We start from the raw sequence: 26,327 nt of genomic DNA on the forward strand, positions 1-26,327 counted from the left end.
GTTTTTATATAAGTTCTGCCTGAATAATAGGGATAACGTATACATGCCTCATCAGACTTACTTGATTTTAAAGAGTAATCAGTCATTTAAGTTTTATTTGAATGTTATTGCAGTTGACCTTTCATGTCTGATTCAGCCAGTTTCACTTCTTGAGGCATTGTGAAATGATGTAATTCATTTCAAATTTGGCATGTGAATTATTTAATGTGATATAGCTCACTTTTTAGGATGGAGAAATTCATAAAAACTCCAGTTTCTGATGATGTAATTGCTCTCCTCCTTGCTCCTGTAGGTCACCAGAGTTTAACAACGCAGTCCTGCAGTGTCCATTCAAAGTCTTGTCCATCGGTCTGCACATGTAGCAACAGTATTGTGGATTGTCGTGGCAAGGGTCTGACTGAGATATCGAGCAAGCTTCCAGAGAGCATCACGGAAATGTAAGCTCTTACTTTCTTTATATCCTTTGCATTGTAATTGCCTCACAATAATCAGATGCTCAGTTAGAGCAGTAGATGCTGTTTGATTATCTGTGAAATTCAGATATATTCTATTGCACAATGAAGTAAAAAGGCCCACTTTGGTAGAAGATTTGCTCAGTTTTATCAGAGAGGTCTGGGCTTATCCCAAAACTGAATTGTTCATAGACATAAAAATAACTTGAACTTGTAAACTAATCGTTAAAGAGATATCTATTATATAAAATGTGGGTTGGGGAAAGTGGTTTTGATGACAACTTTCGATCTTTACATCCTGGGCGATAAATCTGGTAAAGTGAATTGAAATCAACACAATAAAAATTAGATAGATTATTTAGTTGGCAGCAGGTGAATGCATTCCACTAGGTTACCGCTCAGGCATTGAAGATAGAAGCCTTCCTTTTCTAATACCTGTATCTTCTTAAGGTTACGTAATGATTGAAATTTTCAAAGTTAAAGGTGTCACACAGTGAACTACACAATAACTGGTATTTTGTATCAGCCTGATACTGCAGCATCTGACTGTAATCATTCATACTCCATTCTGACATATTTTTCAGCTTTTTTTATCATTCAATAGCTTTCACTATCAAAACATTGTGTGTGAAGTATTGACGTTATTTCACAGATATGCTTCCTGCTTGCTCCTCAGAGTAAAAGTAATCCACATATCCTGGTAACACTAAGACAAAAGCAAAGTACTGCAAACGTTGAAGATCTGAGATGAAAACAGATTCAATGCATTCCTGCTGACAAAACTTGCAGCATAGAGTGCTAGATGTTTGAATTCCTAATACCCCAGCAAGAAACCAGCAGCTCCTGTTGGTGTCAGATCAAGAGTTAGAACTCTGCTGGCCTCAGGTGGGTGAGCCTCAGTCCACTGGTTGGAAACTGGACAGTCATCCTACAAACATTCCCTGAGCACCTCCGTTCCAGTGCTGCCTTACTGTGGATTGCTTCACGATCGGTGGCTGTGTTTTTAGTTGGTGCTGACCTAAGTCTAGAACTGTCCCACCTTCCAAACATCAAGCCCTTTGCGCTTCAACCTCTGTTTCATTCAGGTGATCCTTAAAACTTAGTTCTGTAATGAAACATCTGCCCATGTATCCAGTAATGCAGCTTGCTGTCAATTTTTGCTTATTACTGAGAATGTGAAGCTTCATGGCAGGTCTCACTATGTTAAAGGCACTCTGCAAGTGCAATTTTTTATTACCTTTCTCCAACATTCAACTAAACACATGCTTTGGGAAAATCATCTGTTTTAATGAGACGACGAGAATTACCTTCACACTGATTGCCACCATTGACCTTCCCTCCTCTGCCCCCACTTAGGGTTGAATAGAAGGATTACCATGCACCATGTAGAAGCCCTGATTCTGCTTAACTGGCTCACCCTGTGACTGTTGGGTTCTTAATTATTTTGAGACTGGCCATCCATCCCCAAGTGAGGGAAGGTCTCATCTCTATGAGCTGCTGTCAATCTCTTGCCTGAGGCAGCTCTCTTGTCCCAGTCAGGTGCAGTGGTCATTGCTGGGATTGAAAAAAGGGCTGTGATGTCAGTGAAACCCAGATGAAAGTAAGTGTGGGGTTCCATCAGCCAGCCTGCAGAGTCCCAGGAAGGGAGATGGAATCCTGAGATGGGCAAGGCGTGGGTGGAGGTGAAAGGGGTGAGTATGAAAAGAGTGTTATGGTATTTCAATGGGCACCAAGAGCCTAAAAAATGAGGGACACCAGATTGCAAGGTTTCACAAAGCAACATGGACACTTGGCAGCAGCTATTACGACAGTGGTAGCAGGAGGATTGGTTGATGGGCAAGTGGGCTGCTTCATGCACCTTCATCACCGGTAAAAATACCAAGGTTCGCATGCTCAATTTTGTACCACCTCACACTCTTCCCCCCTCCCTAGAGGTAACAAAGTTCTACCCATAGTGGTATCGCTCCAGCTTCAACAGATTCTGTGGGTTCAGGTGAAGAAAATCTTTCTTAGTGACTGGTATTTCCAAAAATGATCTGTTTGATACTTGGAGTTGTTAAGTGAATGCCTTGATGGTGCCATGAATAATGTTAGCGCAAGTACGGAGAGAGGTTTTGTTGGAAGCTGCAGATTTTGTGATATGAAATAATGTCATTTCTCTTACTTCATGTGCATAGTGATTGTTGTTTTGTTCATGCTGCAATAATGGAATCTTCCAGTATGACCTTATGTTACTTGATTTACAGCATACACTAATCCAGTTTTTAACAATCACAACCAAATTACAAAACCCCTTGTAATTTATGTCTGTGAGTTGAGAAGGAAATGAAGATGAGCTGTTTGAAGAGGTCAAGTAATTTAGCTTCAATAAATATGCAGACAGAACTAAAATAAATGTTTACAATGCCTCTCTTCACCAAACCTAGTCACATCTCAGAATTTTACCTGAGGGATCCAAACAGAAAATAAGATGATTAGGAAAATGTGATACATGCATTTGTTACTGATGGCCTCCTTTGAAAGAGCAGAGCCAAGCGCAAACAGCTTGACAGAAAAATGAAAGGCATAATTAGATTTTCTTTCACCGAGGCTCAGAGAATTCCCTCCTCTTTTAGTTTTAAATAGTGCATAAAGGATACCTGGTTAAAATTCTTCTCAGATGTTCTCTCTAAGGTTATGACTAATAAAGAAGTTGGTTGAATAGAGTCTGTAAATCCATCTAAATCACTTTGAAAAATAATGAAGGTCCCTGAATCCTCCTTGTCTCCTAGCATTTCCTGTTTTGGTGCCTGTTTGACCTTGTATAACCCCGTTGTAAACCTCAGTCAAATACAATGACATATATGGATAGCTGTCATTCATTGGTTCATGAAAGTGATTCTATTATTAAATAGGCTGTTCAGAAAATTGACTTAAATATTGAAATTATTTATTTCAGAGTACAGAGGCTTTCATAGCATGGCTGTAATAAATAGGATGTAATAAACCCCACACCTCCACTCACACATCCCTAATATACAGGTTTCAAATAGCTTCTTGTTACAGGGTTTGGAACCTGCACTCACAATGTCTGAGTGGTTCACAATGATGAGTATTATAGAGGGAGGCCATTCTGCCAACCCAATGTATCCATCCACTATATCCCGACCCCACCCCTCATAGCATCTTGAATTACTCTAGTGCTTTTGTTTCAGCTGACCAGCTTGGAAAATGATTCCAGAATTTGATTAGTGTTTGTGAAGAATGTCAGTTTTGAACCTCTGTTTTACCAGTTCTATCTTTTGCTCCTTATTTGGCTTTAAGGGCTGAATTTGTCTCACTTGAAATAATGCACAGGGTTAACTTTTCTATTCCACTTTGTATCTGATGCTTCCATAAGGCATCTTCTGTCATTTGCTTTATTTGAAGGATGAACAGACTGCATTTTTTTTAATCTTTCCCCAGAATTTAAGTCTCAGGAACTGGCTTTATTGTTTTCTGCAGTTCTTCCAGGGCCCGGATGTTTTCCTGAGTCCTGGTGACAGAATTGAATGCAGTATTCAGGGGGCATGTTGGCCTGGGCACTATACAGCTTCAGCATCATGTCCTCAGTTTCCTCTGCATATACTGTATACCATTCCTACTCTGGGAACAGAATATTTAACAGAAATTTGAGTATGGAGGTCAACCAGATCAAGTAATTTTCTATCCAGTCAAACCCTTGCATCTGAATTCTTAATGGAAAGTAATAGAAATATATACGTGTAAAATCTGGCACAATACCTCTTTATTCTGATTTCTGCTTTATCATGACCACATTTCAGATTTCTTTCGGCATCTTCCCATATGGGTTAATTGATCCTGTGGAAGACCAAAAAGGGAATAGCGCTGATGATGTTATGCTGTCCCTGCTAATGTTAGAAAGATAAAACTATTTTCCTGACATTATTAAATACCTGTGTCAAACCAAACTAATAGCTTGATTTTGGTAATGAACACAGTGGTGCAGAAGTTGTGAAGCGATTTCGGACTATGACCAGCAGTTTGAGGGTAAAATGTTATGTCCAAATTTGTTGTAATATCTCTCATCCTCAAGTCCTGTCTGATACTCTTGCAGCTCTAGATTCAGAAGTTTCCCGTATCATACAGTGGTTTGCTTGTATATTCCTCTGTCCTAAGAAAATCACTGCATGGCATTTCTACAGTAGGAGATTGCACCTCTATGTCAGGAAGCTGTACTTTCAGCTCGGAGGTTATAATAAATTCCCACTGCCATTTAACAATCTGCCTTCACTTTGCTCACACATGTTTTTGCAATTTACTGTGCAGAATGGCTGGCAGAACGTGAACAAGTTGTTAGTTTGCGGTATGACATGTACAGATGTTGGTCATACACAGGTCTAAAACTGACACTGTACTTAATCTATTATATGGAACTCTGAGATCCAAAACATGGAAATGTTCAAGCTTAGACATGATATGATTTATAAGATTTACCAAAATGATAAAAACAAGTCTGTGTGGTAAGAATTTACAGAAAATAAATTTCCTGCATTTTTCTGCATTTGCAGTGAACAGTGCGTAATCGTATTATGAGTGTTTTACTGCAATGAGCTATCAAATACAAACACTTCTGTCCTTTCTGATGTGATTCCAATGTTGACATGGTGAAGAAGGCTTACTTTTAGTGGAGTCTGATGCTGTCTGAAAATCCACTGTGAACTTGACTTATAACGTCAAACCCGATGTTGATCTGAGTTCACTTCATTCCAATTGACTGAATCTTTTTGTTCAAGAAATATAATGACCTAGCTGATTTGTCAACATCACAGCATCCTACTTCATTCCTTCAGAGTAACTTATCTCCATTACAATGAAATGTTCATGATCATTAAAACTTGAAATTTATATAGGACATCAAACTTCTTCCTGACCACAAAGAATCTTTTATTCCAACACCAGAAATTCTACCAAACTGACATCCCAAGATTTACTTTTGTTCTTCCGAAAATAAATAGTCGTGAGTTTAGCACCAGCCATCTTGTTAGTCTCTGGTATTGAAGCATTCCTATACTTGGCCAACATTCCCACCTCAACTTTTTTTTAAATTAATTCACAGGATTGAGAGTGTCACTGACTAGGTCAGCATTTATTGTCCATTCTTAATTGAGTTTAGTTACTTAATTAAGAATCAACCACATTACTATGGGTCTGGAGTTACATATCGTCCAGACCAGCTAAGGATGGCAGTTTCCTTCCCTAAAGAACATTGCTGAATCAAATGGGTTTTTCCAACAAAAGATTCAAGTTCATCATTAGACACTTTTTTTGTAATTGAATACAAATCCCACAGTCTGCTGTGGCAGGATCTCAGCCCAGGTCCCCAGATCATTATCTGGGCCTCTGGATTATCAGTCCAGCAATAATACCACTAGGCCTTTGCCTCCCTTTTTGTGACTCTACCTTGCATCCTCTTGCACTATTCGCCCAAGCTACCCAATTTGTCCTCTACTGTCATCCTCTTCTTCATAGAATCTTGGAATGGAAGGGGATATTTGGCCCATTGTACCTGCATCAGTACTTTGAAAGAGTTTTCAATTAGTCCTACACACTTGGTCTTACCACACAGTCCAAAAATATTTTCATTTTACATGTGTATCCAGGTTCCTTTTGAAAAATATTATTGAAACCACTTCAACCACCCTTTCATCCAGTCTCTTCTGGATCTTAACAATTTGCTGCAGATTATCTTCAGTTTCCCACAACTGCTGTTTCTAATTACCTTAAATCTGTGCCCGCTGGTCGTGTCTTTCTTCCTGCTTGTGAATCGACTATTATCAAATTTACTAATTGTGATGTTTTTTTCAATATCTTCCACTCTTAGTTACTTGTATTGGTCTATTATTGTGAAATGAACATGTTATGGGATTCTGGACTGAAACTCACACATGGAGCCTTTACTGTAAAATGAAAATAGGAAATGCTGGAAACAGTCATGTCAGTAATCATCTATGTGGAGAACTAACAAGTTGAAATCACAGATAAAATCCTTCATGAAAATGGAATAAAAAACCAGGAATGAAACACACACATGTAAACAAGCTCATCCGTACAAACACACATAGTTAACACATAATCACCCTTACTCAACTACACAGATGAATGCCTACTCTCAAGCATGTACCCATTTGGAGTACTGTGTCCAGTTTTGGTCCCCACACCTCAGGAAGGACATACTGGCACTGGAACGTGTCCAGCGGAGATTCACACGGATGATCCCTGGAATGACAGGTCTAACATATGAGGAACGGCTGAGGATACTGGGATTGTATTCGTTGGAGTTTAGAAGATTAAGGGGAGACTTAATAGAGACGTACAAAATAATACATGGCTTGGAAAAGGTGGATGCTAGGAAATTGTTTCAGTTAAACGAGGAGACTAGAACCCGTGGACACAGCCTTAGAATTAGAGGGGTCATTTCAGAACAGAAATGCGGAGGCATTTCTTCAGCCAGAGAGTGGTGGGCCTATGGAATTCATTGCCACGGAGTCCAGTGGAAGCCGGGATGCTAAATGTCTTCAAGGCCGAGATTGATAGATTCTTGTTGTCTCGAGGAATTAAGGGCTACGGGGAGAACGCTGGTAAGTGGAGCTGAAATGCGCATCAGCCATGATTGAATGGCGGAGTGGACTTGATGGGCCGAATGGCCTTACTTCCACTCCTATGTCTTATGGTCTTATGGTCTTATGTACCTACATCTACATTTGCACACATACACCAAGAAATAGAATAACTTAAAAGAAGAACAGGAGCTGATTGAATGGCTGACATAAATATAACAGAAGACGATAGATAGAAATGTAACAAAATAAATTTGCCTTAATCCTCTTCTTTCCTGTTTCCTATCTCTGTCAGTGTTACTGCTTTCATCTTAGCAATTTATGGAAATTGTGCTCACACTGCTAAAATATATTACAAATGCCAGCTTCTTCAGGCATATTCAAGATATTGGTATCAATATACTTCAAGAAAATCAATATTGAAAGCAACATTTTAACGTCATGCAATTATGCTTCTTACCTGATATGGGTTAGTAATATTTTATAAAATATAAAATACCTGAAGAACTGAGCACAATAGCAAGTAGAAATCATCTATATGGACTTCAGTAAGGTGTTCAACAAAGTTGCACATGATAGACTGGTTAGCAAGGTTATATCTCATGGAATAAAGGCAGAGCTAACCATTTGGACTTGAAGATAGAAGACAGAAGGTGGTGATGAAGGGTTGCTTTTCAGACTGCAGGCCTGTGACCAGTGGTGTGCCACAAGGATCGGTGCTGGGTACACTATTTTCCATCATTTATATAAATGATTTGGATGTGAGCATAAGAGGTATAGTTAGTAAGTTTTCAGATGACACCAAATTGGAGGTGTAGTGGAGAGTAAAGAAGGTTACCTCAGAATACAATGAGATCTTGATTAGATGGGTCACTGGGTTGAGGAGTGGCAAATGGCGTTTAATTCAGATAAATGTGAGATGTTGCATTTTGGAAAGGCAAATCAGAGGAGAACTTATCCGCTTAATAGTGTTGCTGAACAAAGAGACTTGGAGTGCAGGTTCATAGCTCCTTGAAAGTGGAGTCGCAGTTAGATAGGATAGTAAAGAAGGCGTTTGGTATGGTTTCTTTTACTGAACAGAGCACTGAGTACAGGATTTAGGAGGTCATGTTGTGGCTGTACAGTCCATTGGTTAGACAAGCTTTGGAATACTGTGTGCAAATCTGGTCTCCTGGCTATAGGAAGGATGTTGTGAAATTTGAAAGGGTTGAGAAAAGATTTACAAGAATATTGTCAGGAATGGAGGGTTTGAGCTATAGGGAGAGGTTGAATAGGCTGAGGCTCTTTTCCCTGGAGCGTTGAAGGCTGAGGGGTGACCTTATAGTGGTTCATAATATCATGAAGGGCATGGATAAAGTAAATAGACAAGGTCTTTTCCCCAGGATAGGGAGTCCAGAACTAGAGGGGATAGGTTTAGGGTGAGACAGAAAAGATTTAAAAGGGACCTAAGGGGAAAATATTTCACGCAAAAGGTGTTGCACGGTGAAATGAGCTGCTAGAGAAAATGGCTGAAGCTGGTACAATTACAACATTTAAAAGGCATCTGTATGGGTGTATGAATAGGAAGAGTTTCAAGGGATATGGGCCAAGTGCTGGCAAATGGGACTAGATTAGGATAGGATATCGGATCGGCATGGACGAGTTGGACCAAAGGGTCTGTTTCCGTGCTGTACATCTCTATGACTCTATGAAATCAGAATAAAAGAAAAGACAAACTTACATTTCCATAGTGATTTTATGACCACTGGACATCACAAAGCACTCTACGGAGAGTGAAATCCTATTGAAATAAAAACAGGAAATGTTGAAAATACTCATCAGATCTGACAGCATCTGTTGAGAGAGAAACAGACTTAAGGGTTTGACTCAAGTATGACTCTTATACAGTAGTTTTGAAGTATAGTCATTGTTGTAACATAGGAAATACTGCAAGCTTCCACAAACATCAAAGAAAAATGATCATGTAATCTGTTACTTGAGAGATGAATATTGACCAGGAGACATGGGATAACCATCTACCCACTGAGAATACCAACATGCTCAATTTAAACTCTCATCCAAAAGAAGTGCACAACTCCTGAAATGTCAAACCTTTTTTTTGTCTGGAGGTCCTGGTCTTGAACCTATACTCAATGGAATCAGAGGAAATATTACTACCGTCTGAGCCACTGTTGTCAGTAGAGTTTTAAGCTTTTGATTTACTACGTGATTAGTTCCTGCTCTTGGCCAAAAGCACTCAGAACTGAAGTAGGGCACTCAAAGTGGAAAGCCTGCGGATGAGCAGAAGGATTATCTACACACCTCATGACCTAATAAAGAGGCAGCCTAATGAGTTATCTTGTCCATGCCAGCTAATGGTTTCTGTTTCATAAACCATCTCAAACTGTCATCCATTCTCTGTACAATAAGATGTGCTTGGAACAGACTCAAAGCTTAAGCTGAAATGATCGATTGTTGAAATAATGTCCAATAAAGTAGAGTACATGCAAGGCAGACCTGGAAATGTGTTTTGCCAGCAGAACGCAATCTGTACATTTTTATCGTAAATACTTCTTCCCAGATTGGTCTGGCAGCTAATTTAATTCTGTGGCAAATTAATAAACCTGTTTGCAGCTATTCAGTGGATTTCAGGAAACTGACTAATATCATTTAGGATTGATGTTTTCCAGATGCTTTACATGCAGGCATTGAAATTAAATCAAAAACTTTTTCACAAAAGTAAGTATAAAAGTGCAGGAATATAAAAGTCTTTGGTGGAGAATGATCCTTAAATGTGCATTTGTCAGTGGAAATCAGACACGTTCCTTAGCCCTCATTCAGTTTGCAAGATCTGAAATTGGATCGAACAATGTTTACATCTGAAGCTGTCTTCAGGTTGTTAAAATCTCATGTAAATTTCCATCACATCCTGGTACCAGTTAATGCAGCTTTAAGTGAATCCAGCTGCAAATGGGAACCTGGCAGTGCTGTCAGAGGTTTCCTCTCATTGTGAAACTTTGCTAGTGTGCGTATGGTTCACACATTAAATAATCCAGTCAAGGCGTATCCAAATAAACACATCCAAATGCCATGAACAGATTTTCAGTTCTATTTGTGTGCAAAGAATTCTGTATGGGTGGAAACTGGTTCTGGCCCATTTCGAGCCTGAAATAAACAGTGTGTGGAGCAGGTGTAGTGGAGATCCTCCCTCAGCATATTGTCAGAGTTCTGGGAATGCACATAGCACCCTATGGGCTCTCCCACATCACCCGAAGACCAGCCAGGAAACCCTGTTGGTGAATTTGCTACTTTCTGGGCTGTGCTTCCAGTAGGGTTATTTGGACCTGATGTGACAATGTTTGTGTATATAAGAAACATCAGTAAACATCACTAATATTATAATGAAAGATGTTCATTTAGCTTCTAATGTATACTATGCTACAGGCACTTCAGCGCCTGGGATAATATTAAGCTATTCAGTTACAACAGTGAAGTGCTTTTGCCAGTGTAAAATGATTAATGCGGCCCCAATTAAAATGAAGACTGAACCCCTTATGTCCTGTAAACACATGCAGTGATATAGTGATGATAGCATAAGCATGCTTCTTCAATATTAATTGTGAAGCATAATATAATAGTTTGATTCCAAACCACTGACCTTGCCTCTGTTTGCTTACTCACTTACTAACTCAATCCCTCACTGTCTCAATCAGTCACTCACTCATTCCCTCACTCACTCAATCACTCACGCATTCACTCACTCACTCGCTCACTCATACACACATACACACACATTCACTTCTGCCTTCACTCCCTCCCACACTCCCACTGGTGGTGTGGATCTCTTTCTGACCCTGGGCCTCTGGCGAGTGCAGTGCCTTGAGTAGCCACTGCTCCCACCATGGCTCTTGTGGCAATGAGGAAGTGCTGGCCTCTGTGTGCCTGGCAGCTCTCAGCAGGTGAGCTTTCTTCTATCAAGGTCCTGAATTTTAACGTTAATGATTTCTAATGTTAATATCATCGCATCTTGTCTCCCCCATTGAACCATTGTTAGTGTGTGTAGGGGGGGGGGGGGGGAGGGTCCTACTTTTCCCTTGAGAGTTTGACCCGGTAAAATCAAGCCCTGAAACAGGTTTCACACAGATAATGGGAAGATTTTCGGAAAAGGGGAAATGTGTGAATTTAATCTGGTCTGCTTTCTGCAGTCAGAAAGACATAGTTCCTGAATTGTTGGAATACCTTTACCAGTGTTGGAATTGGAGCTAGGGTCCAGTACATTCAGTTCCTTAGCTATTTCATTGTAACTGGTGATGTAAAGCACCATTACCTCCAGTCAAACCCAACACAATCACACCCCACTGTATTAAGTCAGGAATTGGGGTAAGAAGCGGATAATATTGTCAAAAGCATTTGTGTTTTGTATGTCTTGAGGGCTAATTGGGGTTGTTGTGGCCTTCCTTCGAAAATGATCCAGACTAGATCTGTATGGCACCAAGAGTCACAAAGTTACCAGCACAGCTGAATCCTAAACCTCCCTGATGTAAGTAAGGGAATGAAAAAGATTTAACTGTCCGTAGACTTCTGGAAAGTCAGACACCAATTATAATTTATATTGTTATGCACTTGGAGTCTGAGTTGTTAACTCTTTCAGGGATTTTGATTTGTTGACCCTGTGTATCTCTCAGTCAGTGGTGAAAAAACAGGTCCTGAGTATGCACTTGTTCCCATGAAGGCTGTGCTTCTCAATTTACAGGTATTCATTGTGCTATCTAATGTCTTAATCTGACAAGGTCGGATTCCCATTCCTGCTGGAGGGAATCTGGATGTTTCCTTGAACCAGACGTTCCTCCCCAAGCTCGGCCTCCAGCTCGGCCTACAGCGATTTAAAGTTTCTGTCACTGGACACTGCTGCTGCCTGCTTGGAGCAGACAGCCATGATTGTAGGCAGCTGGAGAGTCGGGAAGCAAAATCTTTATTCAGATAGAGGGAGAGATCTGCACTTTTACGAGTGATGGCAGAGACAGTAGGTGATCCACCTGCCTGTTGCCTAATTTATGCCCTTCAGTGGGCAGGGAATAATCAGATTTAATAGGTTATATGAGGGCCTTGCCCTTAATGTGCAGCCAGCAGATTTGTCCATCGAGGCTGCTGGTCAGTGAAAGGGCTTAGCCTTCTTTCGAGATTCTTGGTGCCAATTAGAGTGCCCCTTTCATTGTTTTACCTCTTATCCGCCACCCTCCACCTCCCTGTTCAATATACCCCTGTCCGCCCCATCAAGATCACCAGCTCTGGTTGGACATATTCCTGGAGGACTCATTCCACCATTCAAGTCCATTGGCAGTATCTTTAAGTTAATAAATCAAATTGTGCAATGGAAACAGGCAATTATATTTTTTGAGTTTTGTTTTGAGTTTGCTCAAAGTAGTCTCCAGAAGATTAACCTTGAATTCCTGGAGATTCCACAACAATCCCAAAGGATTGACAAATGTAACCCTTACCCCTCGTACCGCTCACCGGGGCCTGCCAGTCTGAGATTCCAGTCACAGCTGGACATCTAGGTGCATGCCTCCTCCTTGATCTAACCAAAGTACTAACAGTGGCCGTCATTTCTAATGGCCCTGTTGGTACTGCAGATCTGCACCCCCTCTGGCTGCCTGGCAGCTGAATGAGATGGCACTTCCTCCTGGAGAGGGATGGAATTCTCACCTCAAATAAGTTAAATGCCCTGCATCTAAAAGATTAAAATCCTGCTCCTCGGATGCTGCCTGAACTGCTGTACTTTTCCAGCACCACTCTAATCAAGAATCCAAAAGATTGAAGCCCGGTGAGCCAGCCTCCTGGAAATGTGCTCAGCCCTAACACTGATGCTGCATTGCAGGGAGCAGAGAGCTCTTTTTCAGCAGGCAATCCAGCACATACACAAGCTATTTGCTGTAATAGTGCACTGGTGCAGACAGCACAGTGAAGCCAGTCTAGCAAATCAAAACTCAACAGAACATGCCAGAACACATTTAATATAGGGAATCATTATACTGCTTACGCCTGTCTCAAATGGAATCCTTATAAGTCTGTATTTCTGTGTTATTCTCCTCCTGAGACTGTGCAGGAGAATGTTTAATGTAAAAATCACCTTGGGTATAATATTACCACTGCCAACTTGACATTGCTGAACTAGCTGGCTCCCACAGTAGTAAGACTATCATAACATAAATTTTGGTATGTTGTTTGCTTTCATGCCATCAACATAAATCACTAATTTATGCCAGTGTGACGAGAAAATGATCTTTCTCTCTGATCTTTCTGGAAGCAATTAGTCAAACTTCAGTCAAGTTTTATTTTACATGAAAGGGAATTATATTTCCCATACAACATGGCATTTGTATGTGCAGCTCTAATAGATGGATTTCTTCTGGACCAAGCAGGGAGCTCATTGGGAATTGGTCATTCATGGTAACATTAACAAGAGTCCAGGTGATGTGGTCTGAGTAAACATTTATGTTGACAAGAGGCTGAGTGTGGACCACCACTGCTGCATACTTTACTATAGGAATGTACTCTTAACAGCAAATTATGTTTTCTCCCCAGACGACTGGAGCAAAACTCAATCAAAACCATCCCCCCTGGAGCCTTCTCACCCTACAAGAGGCTGCGAAGAATGTGAGTAGAAGAAAAAACTATTACAAACCTTAAGAATATTATTCAGCATTAATTCTATTAGTAATGTTGAGTGTTTGGCATGTTATAAATAGTAATGGCTGATTTGAGCTATCTGATTTATAGCTCAAATCTGTCAATGTGTTGTTCAATTTGGAAAGCTTCTTATGCGTATCGTTCATGAAAATTAATGATGTGGAAATACCGGTGTTGGACTGGGTCAGACAAAGTTAAAAATCACCCAACACCAGGTCATAGTCCAAAGAAACCTGTTAGACTATAACCTGGTGTTGTGTGATTTTTAATGATGAACATTTATGGGATTGAACACCTTCATTGCTTTCCTAAAGACCTTCCCATTTTATATCTCTTCTCTCCCACCTCATGCACTTAAAGATGCCAAAAGGCCCTTGATCATTTGCTCAAGAGGGTTTCTTCACATGAGCCTACTCAGGATAGGTTTAGTTTAATATTTTAAAAACTATGAACTTAGCTTTAACATGTTCCTGTTTTCTGTTTTTTATGGAGATAGGCTTTAGGGAATAGACAATGAACTTCATCTCAAGGTAATTTAAATATGATAATTAAGCTCATGCCTCAAATTTTACCTTTTACATTTAATGGCTGCACCCTCTGTTTCGAGAGATTGGAATACAATACATAGATGTATGATGAAACTGGTTGAATCCTGTGGTCAAGTGCCTTTTTAAAACTATTTGTAGACCAGCAGGACAAGGCATCCTGTGCTCTGGTCATTCAAGTAAATCTGCTTCCCACCATTTGCAAAACCTTCACTGGGACCAGAATCCATTCCTCAACCCGGATTCCTCAACTTGCTGATGCAGGTTCTTCATCCGAAATTTCCTCCATCCTTCTATTCCAGTCATTGCATAATAACACCCTGAGGTACTGGTCTCCCTAGAAACAAAAGCCTCACACACTGAGACAACCATCTTGTTGCTCAGAAGTTTTGAGTAATTTATGCTTAACATGGTGAGAGTGGATATCCAAGACCCCAGAAGATAGTATCTAAGAATTCCTGGGAGTGGAGTTTGTGACCTCCATCCCTACCAGGTGTGTTTATTGAGTAAATCGCTCAGGAGGCTATCTCACTGCTTTCTTGTTCATGCCTAACCCATTCCCCATGATACACAGGATCGGTAATGCACCCACTAATCTCACTCAGCCTTAAACCTCTAGAGAATCTTGCAAAGCCATTTATTACACGCTTAAAGCTTGAATCTCCTTCCATTGTTGTAAAACACCAAGCAGTCGTAGGTAGGTGAGAGAATAAAAGCTGTTTCTTTTAAACGACTGTGACAAAGGCAAGAAGGATAGGGGAGGGGAACATCATTCAGGGGGTGCCCTGGCTCATGCACATTGGGGGGGCAAATCTCTCTGAAATGTTACCCACTTTGTTCCTTTCTGAAGGTTTCTAAATTCTGTCTTCCTCCCTAGGCTCCCTGATCTCTCTCCCCACCTAATATCTCTGACTTACCCCTCTCTGGAATCCATGTTTTCTTTTTCCCAGTAGTGCCCATCATTAAGGTTCTGTTGCTGCTGGGACTCTTGGAGATGCCAGCCAAGCAGATAGTCAGCTGCTTTGGAGATTGGGACATTCTCCAAATGTTTGGTGCCAGTCCAATAAGTACCTTGCTGAAAAACTGAAAAAAGTTAATGCAAAACAGATTTAAGGCGTTGGTAGTGCCTGTTGTGTAAGGACCTTTGGACTGTAGAGCAATCTTGTGATGGTGTCATAGAGGTGCTTCTCACTGGGTATATATAGTACAATGCTGACAGAATTAAGTAAACGGAAGAGCAGATATCTGAAGTCGAGCCATGTGAATGAAAGAAACATGTGCGGAGAAGCAAGTGGAATAGAAAAACTGGCATTAGAAAGTATAGTTTGTGGAATAGTTCTTCTATAATATAACAGTAAAATTGGAGCCTACTACATTTTTCTCAATAGCATGTATTGTAGTATTCAACCTTAGGACGTAATAAACACTGTATTGAAGAAGTCCAAGCCTAAAGATAGTTCTTGACCTTGCTGTCTCCTTGACCAGTCTGTCTTGAACACAGAAAAAACACACAAGAGAGAATGGAAAGTGTTCAGTACGTGTGAGCCAGTTGTGTGCCTTTTTAAGGTGGCCGTTTACATTTGTTTAACTTACAAATACACTGTTTTCTTTTCAGAGACCTGAGCAACAATCACATTTCAGAAATTGCACCAGATGCTTTCCAGGGACTGAGGTCACTTAATTCCCTGTAAGTTTCTTCAGAATTTGTAGGACTGCTTGAGTTTACTTGTTTTGAGTGTAACTCATTTTCCTCATTATATGTCAAACTTGTTAAACATGTCAAAAAAAAGTCTGCCAGTTGTGCATTTTAAATTGCCTTGATATTGTAACACAAAATGTATACAAATGACATATATCAACTAGACTCCAAATTACATATGGGTTCAACAGCAATTGCACTAAGATAGGTATTTTCATTTTAATTACCATTTTTTGGTTCTCCATTTAGCCCTAACTAAACATATTTGTCACAAAGTTTTCATTACAGCACACATATATAGACATTAAGAAATCAAACACAGTGTGTAAGTCTGGGTCCATGGGTGTGTGGGAGAGGAGGAAGGCCTAAATTACACAGTACACTTTTATGTTTCACCAGGACGTGAGAGCAGCTTTGCTTGTTCTATGTTCGGGTAAACCAAAAGGAATTTTCCAGCAAAAGTTCAAAACTTCCATAAATAACTTTAGCAATGTTGTAGCCACATTGTCTAAGTGAAGCTGGTGCCTGAGGTTTAGGGGAATTTTACACATGCTAACATGAAAAGCAACTGGTGGCAGCACACGTTAGTGTGAGCTCCATTTTGGAACAGTAGTCTTTTTTTTATTTACCTTTCTCTCTCCCTTTTCCTTTAGGACTAGGGCTCATTAACCTTTTGTCACACGGTAGCTCAGTAGTTAGCACTGCTCCCTGACAGCACCAGGGACCTGGGTTCTATTCCAGCCTCGGGTGACTGCCTGTGTGGATCTTGCACATTCTCCCCGTCTGTGTGGGTTTCCTCTGGGTGCTCCGGTTTCCTCCCACAATCCAAAGATGTGCTGGTCAGGTGAATTGGCCATGCCAAATTGCCCGTAGTGTTAGGTGCGTTAGTCAGGGGTAAATATAGGGTAGGGGAATGGGTCTGGGTGGGTTACTCTTCGGAGGGTCGGTGTGGACTTGTTAGGCCAAAGAGCCTATATCCACACTGTAGGGAATCTAATCTAATCTAATTTGATTCTGTTCACCCAATGTCGAAAAGGTAAAGCAGACAGTGCCCAATAGGATCAGTAGATTTCCATTTTCCATGATGGAAAATTATATTCTTACATTTTGAATCTGTTGATTTGAATGTTAAAGTGTACAAATGCACGGCGAGCCACCAAACCCTGGAGCTTGTCTAAACAAGGGAAACACAATCGCCGTATGCTGGAAAGATTTCTCCTCTTAGTAAGACATGTTGCAAAGAGTGAAGAAGACAAAGATGAATTGCATGCACTGAAAGCATTCAGACAGATGTCAAATGGATAGGGATAGCAACAGAGATAGAGCAAATGAGAAGACATCTTGTGAAAGTGATAAAATACTATTAGAAAAGGAAAAGATAGAGCCATACCCCTCTGAAATCAACTTAGCCAAAGGAATATGAGTAGGCTATCCATTGTTAGTGAATGACCTGATCATACATTGGCTTGTGCCTTGGTTCTATTTTCTAATCATTCATGATCCATTGGCCATGTTTTTGCATGAGTTAGTTGCATCTGCAAAAAACTGATGGGTTTGACTTTCCCTCCAAGTTTTCCTTCCTCCATTTTCCATGGACAGTTGCCTGACCACTTCCTGCCACTTCCGTAAGTGCATACAGCTGAGATCCAAATCTCTGCATGATGTCAGCACAGTCCACTGTGGCAGGCCTGAATGAATCACTGTCTTTGCGGTTCACCCACACGATTGCAGGCCAGGAAGTTGGGCCCAACACTTGCATTTCCATACCAATTTTTTAATGTTCTTAAAAAAACAATTTACTTGTTAAAATTTTAATGAAGCATGATAATTGCTCATTTATTTATATGCGGGTAAAGTCTTCAATCTGAGCTGATTGACAGTTGTGGCTATGTCAGGTTTGTCAGGTCTCCTGTATGTACAGTCATTGAAAAGCTGCACAGTTAAGAGTAGTTTGTTGGTTAAAACCTGTTCAACTTGTGAGTGCTGCTAAAATTAGTTGCAAAGAAATCAACTCTAGATTACCATTTTAGGGCTTGTCTAACCTTCAAGTGATGCAGCCAGGACAGTCATGGAAACGTACAGCATGGAAACAGACCCTTCGGTCCAACTTGTCCATGCCAACTAGATACCCCAACCTAATGTAGTCCCACTTGCCAGTATTTGTCCCATATCCCTCTCAACCCTTTCTGTTCATATACCCACCCACATGCCTTTTAAATGCTGTAATTGTACCAGTCTCCACCACTTCCTCCGGCAGTGCATTCTACACATGCACCACCTTCTCCGTGGAAAAGTTGCCCCCTAGGTCCCTTTTAAATCTTTCCCCTCTCACCTTAAACCTATGCCCTCTCGTTTTGGACTCTCCCACCCTGGGGAAAAGACCTTGTCTATTTACCCTATCCATGTCCCTCACGATTTAATAAACCTCTATAAGGTCACCCCTCAGCCTGTTATGCTCCAGGGAAAGCAGCCCCAGCGTATTCAGCCTCTCCCTGTAGCTCAAACCGTCCAAGCCTGGCAACATCCTTGTAAATCTTTTCTGAACCCTTTCAAGTTTCACAATATCCTTCTTATAGCAGGGAGACCAAAATTACATGCAATATTCCAGTAGTGATCTAACCAATGTCCTGTACAGTCACAACATGACCTCCCAACTCCCATAATCAATGCACTGACCAATAATTCAAGCATACTAACGAGGATTATTTCAAGTTCTTACATGGCAATATGATTAGACATCCTTGTTGTACTAATTTTACAAAGCAGCCTTATATATCTTACAGCAGAACTGGGGCCATGCTAAGTATGCAAGATGAAGAACTTCAGTTGTGTAGATAGATTAGGTAATTTAAGAATCATTTTGTTTGAGAAGAGATGGAGTTTTAATAGAAGTCTTCAAAATAACAGTTTGATTTGATTTGATTTGATTTATTATTGTCACATGTACTGAGATACAGTGAAAAGTATTGTTTTGTGTGCTAATCAGACAAATCATACTTTAACATAAGTATATCAGGGTAATAGAACAGAATGCAGAATACAGTGTTAGAGTGACAGAGAAGGTACAGAGAAAAATATGAGAGATCCAGTCATAAGTCGGGTAAGAACAGGGAAGAAGATGTTCTTAAATCTGTTGGTCAATGTTTTCAAACTTCTGTATTTTCTGCCCAATGGAAGAAGGTGGAATAGAGTATAACCAGGGTGGGAGGGGTCTTTGATTATGTTGGCTGCTTTCCCGAGGCAGCAAAAATTCCGGACAGAGTCAATGGAAGGAAAGCTGGTTTTCGTGATGGACTGGGCTACATTCACAATTCTCTGTAATTTTTTGTGGTCTTGGGCAGATCAGTTGCTGTACCAAGCTCTAATGTATCCAGATAGGAAGCTTTCTATGGTGCATCGATAAAAATTGGTAAGAGTCATTGTGGACATGCCAAATTGCCTTAATGTTGTGCGGAGTTAGAGGCAGAGATGTGCTTTCTTGACTGTAGCTTCAATGTTGATAACCAGGACAGATTGCTGATGGGCTGGTGATTGCTCCTAGGCACTCGAAGCTCTCGACCACCTCCACCTCAGCCCCATCCATACAGACTGGGGCATGTCCTTCACTCCGCTTCCTGAAGAAAATCACCAGCTCCTTCGTTTTGCTGACACTGAGGGAGAGACTATTGTCTTCACTCATGCAACTAAGCTGCCTATCTCTTGCTTATATTCTGTCTCATTATTGTTTGAGATCAAATCCACTATGGTGGTGTTTTCGGCAAGTTTGTAAATCGAGTTAGTGCTAAATTTGGCCACACAATTGTGAGTGTAGGAAGAGTATAGTAAGGGGCTGAGTACCCAGCCTTGTGGAGCAGCAGTGTTGAGAATTATTGTAAAGGAGGTGTAGTCGCCTGTCCTTACTGATTGCGGTCTGCGAGTTAGGAAGTTGCGGATCCAGTTGTAGTTGACAAGCAATGTCCTAGGTCTTGGAGTTTGGTGATGATTTTTGTTTAAATTATGATGTTTAAGATGGTGCTAAAGTCAACAGCAGGTGTCATTGCTATCCAGATGTTCCAGGGATGGGTGTAGGGCTAGGAAGATGGCATCTGCTGTGGACCTGTTGCGACAGTATGTGAATTGTGGTGGATCAAAGCAATCTGGGAGGCTGGAGTCGACATGTGCCATTACTAACCTCTCAAAGCACTTCATAATGATGGATGTCAGAGCCATCAGGCAGCATTCATTAATGCATGTTGCCTGCTTTGGCACCAGGCTGATAGTGGTCTCCTTGAAGCAGATTTATGGTAAGGAGAGGGTAGAGATGTCTGCAAATACTCCTGCCAGCTGGTCCATGCAGGATCTGACAGCCAGGGTGTCCATCCAGGCCACTCGCTTTCCATAGGTTCGCCTTCAAGAAAGACGATCCGACATTGGCGGTGGTGACTATGGGGACAAGTGACATCATATCACTGGCCTTCTGTTGCAAATGACCATTGTGGTCACCGAGGAAGGATATATTGTTGAGGGGTCTGGTCAAAGTAGATGGGGAAAAACTGTGCCTATTGGTGGAAGGAGGACGCATGTTTGATTGGCAAAAGAAGCAGTAGCAACATGAGAAAAAACCTTTTACATGAACTGCAAGCTTGGTTTTGGAACAGATTGATGCTGCCTCTGTCAGACTGTCAGGCAATGAGGGTTTCAAAAAGGAACTGGATTGTTTTCTGAAAAGAAAAAAAAATGCAGGGCTCCGGGGAAGTGTATGAAGGGGGGTGGCATTCAGTGAACAGCACCTCCAGAGGGCCAACATTGTTATGTTAGGCCGAATAGCCTCTTTTTCTGCTGTAACCATACTCCAATTCTAATGAACTCTTGTCTTTGTGTGATACCTTGTGAAAGACAGTGCAGCCCACTTTTTATTTTATTGCTATACAGCAGCTGCTGTTTTACCCACAATTCTTAATACCTCGATTTTTGCAAAATCATCGCAGGTGTTACATTTTTGTCATTGTATAAAATAGAATAGAGTAGAAAAAGGTTTAGTATCATACTTTTCCATCTGACTCAAAGATACCTCAAGCATTGATGTCAATTAGGTGTAATTAGGGTTCACCTTACCCTTGTGTTCCAGGATTGGTGCAGCCCCACCTGTGATCAGCTTGTTTAAGGAATGTCAGATTGGCTTCCTTTGTGGCAGTCCTTGCCATTAATCAAACTAATTTTGGTGGGTTTGGTGATTTCACAATTTCTTTTTGAAATGCTGTAGTAGATGGATTTGTAGTGCCTTGGAATGAGATCTATTTGCTGGGCTGAATGCTGTGCCACCCTTCCAAACAATCTCTCCTAGCACCGTGGTGATAAAACTCCTTCTCAGCCCGTTCTATTGCTAACTCCAGTTTTACTGCCCCTTGAACTTACAGAGAAGTTGACCAGTTACATGTCAACATTTTCCTTCCTTGTTGGAAATGAAATTGGACAGGCCAAAACCAAAATTAGTTTGGGATTATAACCAAATAAAGCAATGATTATTCCAGGCAGAGCCTCTCTATTTATTATCTACGATACAGGACACTACATTTCTTTGTTTTGAGTGCAGGATGCCTGGACTATTTCCAAAGAGGCAACAGGTTTTAAATGCCCCTATTACGGTGCCATGCTGCTTTAAACAGTTTGCTGTATGACCAGCCCCATTCTGTCAATAGGTCACACAGTTTCACAAGGATTTCAGATTTTCTTTTCTCATTCATTTGCAGGATGCGACCAGAAGACTATAAAATATAGGAACAGAACTAGGCATTCATCCCGTCAAATCTGTCCCACCATGTGATCATAGCTGATTTGTTTCTCAACGTCATTCACCTGCCAACTTACTAATCAAGAACCTACATATCTCTGTCTTAAATATACTCAATGACTTGGTCTACACCACCTTTTGCAGTAATGAATCCCTCAGATTCACCACCCTCTGATTCAAGAAATTTCTCCAAAGCTCGGTTCTGAACGGTCGTCCCTTCACGCTGAGGCTGTGCCCTCAGGTCCTCGTCTCTCCTACTAGTATAAACATCTTCGCCATGTCCACTCTATCCAGTTTCAATGAGATCCCTCCTCATTCTTCTAACGTGCATTGAGCACAGGCCCAGAGTCCTCAACCCCTCCTGATATGACAAGCTCTTCATTCCTGAGGTGGAGGTGCTGGTATTGGACTGGCCTGGACAAAGTCAAAAATCACACGACACAAGGTTACAGTCCAACAGATTTATTTGAAATCAGTTGTGGTGTTGTGTGATTTTTGACTTCATCCCTGAGATCATTATTGTAAACCTCCTCTGGACTCTCCAAACCAGCACATCCTTCTTTAGATACTGGACCCAAAACTGCTTCACTGTGGACATCAGTGGTCAGGCCAGCATTTATTACCCATCCCTAAACTGTCCAGCGGGCAGTTCAGAGTCAAACACATTGCTGTAGATGTGGAGTCACATGTAGGCCAGATCAAGTACAGACAACAGTTTCCTTCCCTAAAGAACATTAGTAAGACAAGATGTTTTTTCCAACAATCATCAATGGTGTCATGGTCATCATTGGACTCTTATTTCCAGATAGTTAGCAAAATCAGATTCCACTTTCTGCCACTGCGGATTCAAACCAAGGTTGCCAGGACATTACCTGGGTCTCTAGTTGAACAGTCCAGTGATAGTGCCATTAGGCCATCTCCTACCCTGCCAGAGATGTAAAGAGCCTTGGCTGCATTTCTAGTAGGGTTTAAATGTTAGAAACAACTCAATAAACCAAAAATGCATCAATTCAAACTACATATGGTTTTGATCTTTTTCACAAAACGCCAAAAGTTAAGTTGCCACATTTTCAAATTATGCTAGCACATATTGCAGGCAATTGCAAATTATATTTATGGATATTACTGGTGAAATTGCATGAATGAGGCAAGACCGAGGCGGATGTGGCTTGTGGGCCGATATTTCCTTCTGCAAAAGTTTCACAGGGACCACAAACAGCCACTTTGATGTTTTGTAAAAGTTAATCGACACCCACAAAGAAAAAACAAACTGTAAATAAGCCTTGGAGACCTAGTGCTTTCTTTATTATTTATTTTTGTTCATTATTCAATGCCTGTAATCTGTGACCATATTCCAATCTATAGCTGACAAGGCCTTTAAACTACTGCTCGTTCATCAAAAAAAACAGGGATCAATCTCTTTTTGTTGTGTGTAATATTCGATTATCCCTGAAGTGACAATTTGCTGCCTAGCCTTAGCGAAATGATATTCTCCTTTGTAAACTAATGATAATATAACTAATTTTCAAAGCTACTCTAACCATTTTAGAATGTTTGCATTGAAGGACAAGATTGTTTAATTCGATTAAACAGTTTTCTTTCAAAACTTTAAGATTAGCTTCTATTAAATACCATCATCTGGGTTTTAATTAATGAGACATTTCTTTATAAAAGACATTTTATCAAAAGTCTAATTGATTGATCCCTCCTATTTAATCACTGCAGGGAGAGAGTTTAGTCACTGGACTGTCACAGTGATTAGGCTTCAGCTAAATTAGGATGGTTAAAAAAGATTGGAGTATGTAAGAAAGAGCGCTGTATTATGTGATATTGCAGTTTAGATTGTATAGGACAATATTATAATACTGCAACTCAAGCTTGGAGTTTTAGTTTTGTAGCAGTGAAGGTAGTAATATGGAACTCTGGAGGCTATGTATAAAGTTTAAATCCATGTTCTATTTAATTTGTCTCAAGTTGCTCATGCGAAAAGATCATGATACTTCAATTTAGGATTGTTTAACAATAAAGCAGCTAATAGAATGTCTTTTCCAAACCCCAAACTCAAAAACGTTCACAATATCATTGCACGTTGACAGACTATAAAGCTTACCACCATCACATAGTCATATTTTATATTGAATCTGAATGTCAAGCTGAAAACACAGAATTATAACAGAGAAGCTGATTTACGCTTCAGAACAAAGCCACAGTTAGGGACTATAACCAGACAATGCAATAATTATTACCAACAGGGCCTCGCTATGCATCATGTCCAATACACAACTTTGCACTGGTTTTCTTTCAGAACAATACCTGGAACACTAACAGAAAGTCAACAACTTTCAAAGCTACCCATTGCTATCCCACACTCCTTTGAACCCTTTTCCGCGTGACTAGGGTTCAGTGATGTCTCAGTATTTGCAAACTTGTGAAGGACCAACAAATATCACATGTGTGGACAAGTGAAAATGCCCCATCAGTTAAAGGCCACTTCAAATTTCAGTTTTTAAGTGATTCTGGCAGATAACACTGAAGTTTGGGCTGTGTAGGAGAGATTACTATTATAATGTGTTAAAATTTTCAGACTAGTTCACATCTACACACAGATAACTCTTTAAACTTGATTCCATTCTTTGGTTCAATTAAGTTATTATAACATTATTACTTACTGTAGTTAGTTGTTACGTTTCTGAACTAATAATGCAAATGCCTAGACTAATAAGAGGTTATGAGCACAATCCCGTCATGAAGCTTTTCAAAATTTGTATTTCATTAAATGTAATTTTGGAAATATGGTAAGGTTGATACCTGTGAAATTTGTTCACTGCTGCTCTTAAAACCAATCTTACTTAAGTCATAGCCAGTTACTTCATGGCTGTAGTTGGGACTTCTGCCCCTCATGGATGGCTCATCTCAGAAATTTTCAGTCAGTGATCTGATTAACTAGAAGGTCTGTACTCCCATCAATGACACCAGAAACAGTGGCCACTGCAGGGAATATACCTAGTCCCTGAATCTAAATGTTGAGGGCTCCAGGACACTCGTAAATGTTTTAGGAGAAGGGTGCACTTGTACAAAAGCCCAACATTTGTAGTGGGGAGGCAGAAGTAGGAGGTATGACAGGCGAAGGGTGTACTTGGAAAGGATGGCAGTGCATGGAGCGGTCCTTTGGTGATCTCTGGCCCTGTTCGTCCTTTCCTGCCCAAAGCCTGAGCAGGCTAACCTGCTGAGTGTCCCCTCGTCCTTGATTTGCTCTCAACAGCTGTAAAATTGCAGCTAGGTTGGAAGTGACTATGAATTAGCCATTTAAGGACCAGGCAAGGGTGGCTGAGCAATCTCGATCTTGCCCATCCTCTGTAAAACCTGAGAGAGGTAGGAGGCAGCCAGGTAGGCAAAGGGAAGGCAACCCGATGAATCCTATGGGACCTAACAACAGGAGCTGATCAAATTCTGCCCATCTATGTTTCCAATCTACAATCCGCCTAGTAAGCTACCTATTTGCATCATTCTACCACAAAGCCTATAGACGACAGTGGTTCAAGGAGGGGATTTATCCCCGTGACCCAGGGCAACCTGTAATGAATGATAAATATCAGCTTTGCCTTTAGCATTGACGCCTAATTCCTGATAATCTCTTACTTGGAATGTAGTGAATGAATGAAAATAGTTGAGAGACAAACAGTTAATGTTTTGAGTCTAAGAGGACTCTTCTTCTGAAGAGTTCTGAATTGGATTTGAATTATTAACTCTGTTTCTGTCTCCACAGATGCTGCCAGATCGACTGAGTTTCTCCAGCATTCTCTGTGTTAAGTCTGTAAGTTAGCTCACTGAGTTTGAAGGTTTGTTTTCAGATGTTTTTGTCACCATACTAGGTAACAGCATCAGTGAGAGTCTCTGGTGAAGCGCTGGTGGTATGTCCCGCCTCTCTATTATAGGTCTTGGTTTCTTAAGATTGGTGATGGCATTTCTGTTTTTTGTTCAAGGGAAGATAGATAGGATCTAAGTTGATGTGTTTATTGATGGAGTTTTGATTAGAATGCCATGTCTCTAAGAATTCTCTTAGAGGTGTACAGCACAGAAACAGACCCAACGGTCCAACTCGTCCATGCTGGCCAGATCTGCCAACCCAATCTAGTCCCACCTGCCAGCACCCGACCCATATCCCTCCAAAGCCTTCCTATTGATATACCCAACCAGATGCCTTTTAAATGTTGCAATCATACTAGCCTCCACCACCTCCTCTGGCAGCTCATGCCATACATGTACCATCCTCTGCGTGAAAAAGTTGACCCCTGGGTCTTTTTTAATCTTTCCCTTCTCACGCTCTAGTTCTGGACTCCCCCACCCAGGGAAGAGACTTTGTCTATTTATCCTATCCATTCCCCTCATGATTTTATAAACCTCTAATAAGGTCACCCATCAGCCTTCGATGCTCCAGGGAAAACAGCCCCACTATTCAACCTCTCCCTATAGCTTACATCCTCCATCCCGGGCAACATCCTTTTAAATCTTGTTTCGTCTGTTCTAGGATGTGTGTGTTGTCCCAGTCAAAGTGGTGTTCTTCTTTGTCTGTGTGTATGGAGACTAGTGAGA

At 40.8% G+C, this 26,327-nt stretch overlaps 1 protein-coding gene across 3 annotated transcripts in view; it reads left to right on the plus strand.

Moving 5' to 3' along the window:
• slit2 (slit homolog 2 (Drosophila)) overlaps positions 1–26,327 on the plus strand; it is a 464,730-nt gene that overhangs the window by 280,999 nt on the left and 157,404 nt on the right. For all 3 annotated transcript variants that reach the window (XM_087986800.1, XM_087986798.1, XM_087986799.1), the window contains exons 9-11: positions 293–437; positions 13,616–13,687; positions 15,881–15,952. In XM_087986800.1, the coding sequence (XP_087842926.1) occupies positions 293–437; positions 13,616–13,687; positions 15,881–15,952 (289 nt within the window). The remainder of the gene's footprint in view (positions 1–292; positions 438–13,615; positions 13,688–15,880; positions 15,953–26,327) is intronic.

The sequence above is a fragment of the Chiloscyllium plagiosum genome, unplaced genomic scaffold (assembly GCF_037043375.1).
Source record: "Chiloscyllium plagiosum isolate Xiang-an unplaced genomic scaffold, Cpla_swu_hap1 HiC_scaffold_1, whole genome shotgun sequence".
Classification (NCBI taxonomy): Eukaryota; Metazoa; Chordata; class Chondrichthyes; order Orectolobiformes; family Hemiscylliidae; genus Chiloscyllium; species Chiloscyllium plagiosum.